General features: G+C 37.5%; 1 protein-coding gene across 1 annotated transcript; it reads right to left on the reverse strand.

Annotated features, from left to right (window-relative positions):
- Positions 1-1,481: 1,481 nt before the first annotated feature.
- Positions 1,482-5,952, reverse strand: LOC104634247 (fibrinogen-like protein 1-like protein). The gene is made up of 2 exons (XM_075753070.1): positions 5,709-5,952; positions 1,482-2,228 (listed from the first exon to the last, which is right to left on the reverse strand). Exons 1-2 carry the CDS (start codon positions 5,854-5,856, stop codon positions 1,528-1,530), a joined length of 849 nt encoding a protein of 282 aa, XP_075609185.1. The 5' UTR covers positions 5,857-5,952; the 3' UTR covers positions 1,482-1,527.
- Between the last annotated feature and the right edge of the window lie 417 nt (positions 5,953-6,369).

Below are 6,369 nucleotides of genomic sequence, written 5' to 3' on the forward strand. Positions count from 1 at the left end.
ACAAAACACCATTGTGACCAATGACTGCCTACCTAATATAATAAATGGGTACACTACACTGTTCAAAGCTGTACCTTCTCTTTAAAGGTTGTAGCTTTTCTTGCTCATTAACCAAGGTGAGTGTCATGGTTTAGCCCCAGCTGGCAGCTGAGCATCACGGGACCACACACTTCCCCACCACCAGCAGCGACTCCTCCTCCCCAGCCAGCTCCTCCCCTTATATGCTGAGCATGATGTCATATGGTATGGAATCTCCTTTGGCTAGTTTGGGTCAGCTCTCCTGGCTGTGTCCCCTCCCAGCTTCTTGTGAAAATTGACTCTATACAAGCCAAAAACCAGGACAGTGAGTTTCTGTAATTGAAATCTCTAAGAAAACATACAAGATACTGTAATTATTATCCTGACATTTTGTATAACGCAACAATGAAAACTCTTTAGTTGTCATTCAGCTATTCCGAAGATACAGAAAGGTGTGAAGTAACCCAAACAGCTGTAAAAGAAAACAAGGTCTTCAAGGTTATCAAAACTGAAATCCTTTTCTTTATTATTTTAAAACAGATTAATTTATCATGAAATTTAAAAATTCTCTATTTTATTATCAGAAAAAAGGCACTGTTTAAATAATGTCAAGGTTGAGTGCCAAAACAATTGAAGCTAGCAAATGTCAAATAAAGCCAACACTCTTTTACATGGAACAGGGAGAAGCAACAGTCAAAACATGGTAAACAAAGTGGAGTAATGTTCAGAAAAAAATAGAGCAATAAATAAACAATTGCAAAATCAATTTGATCTTTTTAAAAATGTGTTCACTGAGTTTCTTGGGGAAAAATTCAGAGAAGTTATAAGCTTTGGAGTAGTAGCTTTTAATGGGAAAGCTGATGATCCCATTAACTCTGGGTGCTCTAAAAAGAAGGAAGAAAAGCCTGTGCTGAACACTTAATTGTGCGTGGGATCATTAAAACGTAGAGATAAAAAGAAGAGTCAATGAAGGGGATAAGAAGCCATGGGAGATGAGGCTAATTCCAATTTTATATATTGAAGTACCTTTCACTAAAGGTAAAAAGGAAAGGCCTGATGCTGCCCTCTGGTATACAATACTCTCCAATATGCATTTTGTAAATGTAGGTACTTCACTGGAAATTTCCTTCCTGCACAATATGCGAAGATGTGCAATTATAGGAGATCGACTGTGAATATTCATCCTGGAGAAAAACCTTCTGAAATGCACGTGTATTCATCTATATCTGGTACAAGACGTCACATTCTGGATTTCATACCTGACTCCTCTTATGGGTAGAATATGACAAAATTAATCATTCAAATCTTCTAGTAGAGGCCTCAGTTTCTGACAGTGACTTCTCACTTGTGTGGTTGGTAGATGTCTATGTCCTCATCCAGTCCTGGACGATATGCTATCTTAAAGCCTTTGCAGAGGCCCAAATTAAATTTTCAGTCATGATTACTTAGTGTGATTATTCAGTCACTGGACAACGAATCCACGTTCCTTTCAAAGTACACATAGCTTATCTACAGCTCCACTTTCTGACACGGACAGGACTTGGTTGGATATGACAGGCTGCGGTCAACGGGTTTGATCATCATCCATGCAAACTTGCACACACGTTGCTTGTTGCAGTCCTTTTGCCAGTATATCACATTCCTACGGTTTAGATTTGCTCCAGCGCATGCGTCATACCACCAGCCTCCCCCGGGAACGCCATTGTGTTCCAATTTAGCACAATTCTGAAAGTAATTGTCATTGTCTCTGTCCTTGGTGGTGAACTTCTGGTTGTCGTGGAGATAAGCTTCTGTGTCCAGGGTCAGAGCATCAGTGGCGTTGCCTTTGTATAGACCCACCCTGATCCGGTACTGAGAATCTTCGTCTTCAATAAGGAATGGCTCGTACTGTCCCCATTTGATTTCAGCATTTAGGTTGACAAGTTTAACTCCAAGTATATATTGCACAGAGCTGCTAGTTAACTGATGCATATATTCATTTCCTAGCCAGTGGTTGTCATGAACGGAGCCAAATCCGTATTTGTAATCCTGCCAGGTCCTATCAAAGTCAACAGTACTGTTGGCTGTAATGTGCTGGATTACTGTCCAGCCACCATCCTGCATGTTACAAAAGACAACAATTGGGTCTTCCTTTGGTTGGATGATGTAAAGACCATCTCTGGAATTTCCTTTGGAGTGCTGAAAAATCTCAAAACAATCCCTTGGGTAGTCTGAGTAGGAAAAAAAAGAGTTTTAAAGTAAATTTTAGATATCAAACTCTGTCCTTTACAGTGAGTGAATGATTGCTCTCTGATTGGAAGCTGAGTCTGACTTCATCCCAGCTGGTGGGCACCTACTCAGCTAAAGGGGGAAAATTTCAGGGCAGAACATACAGGAAATATTCAGAAATTCAAAACAGGGTTTGCTACCGTGTCATACAACAGAAATGTGCGTTATGTTGCATTTATGACAGAAATATGGTTGAAAAGCCAAAGGTTGTATACAGACTATTCCTTTTCCTCCTATGTTCTTCCAGCTTGAACAGTCAGCAAGTTTGCAGTTCCCTGTGCAATGTGTTGGACCATTGTGTTTAATTACTAGAGCTAGCCTTAGGCTCAACAAATAAGTCTAATTTCTCTTTAACCCATTTATACTTCAGGCATCTGTAACATCCTTCCATTAAATTCCAGTAAGAATGCGACGTGTTCATTGACAAAAGGGAGGTATTAAAGCCTATTTCTTGCTAATATAAAGCTTATAAGCATCAGGATTTTCTTAGGAACAGTTCTTGTCATTCATAAACTCCAGGCTAAATCTTACCGCTGATTTGCAGGTAGAACTGCAGTGCTGTGCAGTGCTGAACACCAATATCAGGAAAATAGGTGAAAGTGTTTTTCCACTTTATTGCTTATCCACTAGACTCAGAGGGTAATAAAAGTGGCATATAAGGCTTGGGATGACCCTCTCTATTGGGCTGAAATATATGCGCCGTGTTTTTTAAATGTAACTGGCTTATAAGGTAACTTCTTGCTATAGTGTAATATCAAGCAGCTCTGAAACTAAGGCACAATGCTCTGCTTTTTACAATTGACTGTGAGACTTCTAAGAGCTAGACTAAAATTTATTTAAATATATATTTATGTATGCATGAATTCATATATAGATAATTCCTTTTGTAGAGCAGGATGTTATTCAATGTCTGTTCTGTTAGAAACATGTTTTTGAATTGAAAACACTCACTTCTCAGTAGAGCTGAAAGGCATGTCATTATCTCATTATACTATGGACTATTTGTAATTTATATTTAATAAAAACTTGACAATTTTAATATCTCTATGAGAAAAATTCCTACAGACCACCTGTAATGTAAAATGACAGTTCTTCAGACCTATGAAATCCTATGTTCTGTCCTGACAGTGACTGATAGGAATTTAGATACCGTATTTGGAACTTAATTTTTTTCTTTTGAGAGACTGAAGTAATTCAGGAAAAGTACAGCAAGATGTCCTAAATTTTTTTCAAAAAATTGTCAAAGAAATAACTAAGGAGAAATATTTCCAAAGATAAAAATTTGAAATAAAAGCTCAAAAAAATACTCTTCTTTTTGTCTAAATCATTGACCAGAGAGCCCCTGCTGATCCTTTTACTGAACACATTGTTTTTCTTTTGCTGAACAAAAGAACGAAGTGTGAAAAGAGTCAATCTCATTGTATGGACTCATGACCAACAGATCAAAAGTACACTGAAACAACAAAAAAAAAAAGCCCCCAACTTTCTGGAAAGAGGACAGGACCACGAGGGACTATTTTATCTACTACTGGTCCTGTAGGGAATTGTATCATGCAGTCTTCTTCACAGAAATACTTAATTTCTTCTTTTCCAACTGGAAAGCATTGTTGACTTCAATAACGGTCACTACTCTGTTAGAAATACTTATCTGGTTCCGAATCCAATTTTATTAATGTCCACTTTCCATCTTTTTCTTTCTTGTGTCATGTTGTCCTTTATTTAAATAGTGATTCTTTTTCAGTAATAAGCCCCGATGTACCATGAGGACAACTATATTTTTAATCAACCTTTGTTTTGTTAGGGTAAATTCTGTTAGAATAAACAAGTTCTTTTATTATTTAGTGTAAAATAAATCTTCTGTTCCTTAATTGTCTTAGTAGCTTTTCTGCACCTCCTCACTGCAAATTAATCTCCTAGAACGTATTTAAAATTTGCAGACAATATTGCAGATGGCCTTATATAGTGCCACTGATTCTTCCCAAGTTCTATTAGAAACATCTCTGTTGATATATTCTAGGATTGCATTTGTATTGCTTAGTTTCCTTTAATCTAGAGTTTGATCTTTGGATCTTTGTAACTGGTAAGGTTCTCACCTTGCAATAAAACCTAGAATTTTGTACTTTATTTTTCATGCCAGTGGTATTACTCAAGAACATCTGATGTATTTTTTTTCTGTTTAATATTCCTTTTCTTTGTATTGGTATTTCTCTACTTCATGTTATCATTAAATTTTATCAGCACATTCCTACTTTTGCGTCAATATACTTAATAAGAATACTGAAAAGATCACTTACAAGCAAATACTTCCAGTGTCCCCTTAACTTTATGGTTCACTTTTCTACCCAAGTCATTGTCATTTTCTTTTGAATCTCTACTGAAATTTTAATGTAACCCTACCTTCTCTGATTTAATATTGTATGAAGTATTGTATCATAGGCTTTGTACAAGTGCAGGTGGATTAAATCTGTTAAATAGTATTATTCATAGTATCAGTATTGTGTTAAATATAGCCTTTTATATTTGATATTCAGAAGTTTATTAGTACTTCTAAGCCCCTCAGGGTAGATTTACAGAAGTATATAGGGTTTCCAAGATTTTACTTTTAGGCCTTTCATTGCCTAATAGAATCTAAAGCCATGAATAGAATACTTTAAATCGCAATACTATCTGCATGACATTGTTAAATGTCCTGAAAGAGCAGACCTGTATACATGACTTAGTGCTCCAGCTGTTAGAACATTCACCTGGCATACACAGCCTGATTCCAAACCTGATCCCATGATTTTATAGAATGATTATTTAAGTATACAGCGATGTCCAAGCCAGCGATATACGTGACACTTGTATTTGCCCTTCTCTGAATATTATTCATGCAAAACAGAACAACTTCTGTGGACAGATAATGAGAAAAGCATTTAGGCTGGTTATTACAGGATTCACTTACAAAGCGAGTTTTGTAAACCCTCAAGTGCCATCAGTCAGAGGAGGGAAACTAATGGAACCCACTACTCTTTTTGTGTACATTTTACATGGGATCTACTGTGGTGAACGTATTAGAAAACCTGCCAAGCTGGACCTTGCAAGTTAGATAGGCAGAGGAATGCCTCAGCTTTAGCTATCAATGAGATTTAGTGCTGAGGTGTCAGGTGTAATCTAGATATGATTGTCCTAAGAATAAGTCTTCAAATGCAACAAAACTTTTTTTTTTTTTTGGACAAAAAAATATTAACTCTTAATTTCTCTTAAATTAAGTGGCAGCTGAGCAAAGGTTTAAAAGATTTTGGACTTTGGGGCAGGACATGTTCATAATGCAAATTATTTTTGCAGGACAAACTTTCAAATATGTTGGCTGAAAATGTTATAGCAAAGCAATAAAGTAAAAGATGGCACGCATCAAAATCACTCACTCTCTTCCTGAATACCTTTTTCATTGATGTTACCCAGTCTCTCATAGCCTCTTTGGGGGAGCAGGTGGGCATTAGCCAAGACCACTACCTCTTTGGTGCTCACTGACACAGAGCAATGAGAGAGCAAGAGCAGAATAAATCCCGCTGAACTCGTCAACAGCATCTTCCTTCCGAGTCAGCCCTCCTGCAGCAATACGGAGCTGTAACACAGATGGGAAATGAAAATGGAAAGATTCATGACTTTTAGTATGAAAGTCCTAAAGGAGAAAGCTTCAGCGTAGTGAGCCTCTGCCAAATTTGGCTTCTCTCATCTTTCAAGAACATCTCCTTTTCCTGATGCCTCGCACTCTATTCCTGACTGGTCCTTCCTCCGACACGGAGCACTGTGCTGCGACACTGAGAACGTGTCTCACCTCTGTCACCTTGCGCCGTGCAATGAAACATAATGTAATTTTGTGTGTGACAAAAAGCCATAGAAAATTACGTAATTACAAAAGTAAACCCACATATTTATCAGAATTCAATTTTGCTTATTCCCTGAGTCCAGACTGTAGCGAAATAGAGGCACCAATGGTCAAACTGGCAGAAACAGTAACACAAGGCTCTGCTGACTGTCTGTAGCTCAAACAGGACTCAAAATCGGGGCTTTCTGAGTGCTGGGAATACTCCATGCACT

This window comes from Balearica regulorum, chromosome 5 (assembly GCF_011004875.1).
Source record: "Balearica regulorum gibbericeps isolate bBalReg1 chromosome 5, bBalReg1.pri, whole genome shotgun sequence".
Taxonomy (NCBI): Eukaryota; Metazoa; Chordata; class Aves; order Gruiformes; family Gruidae; genus Balearica; species Balearica regulorum.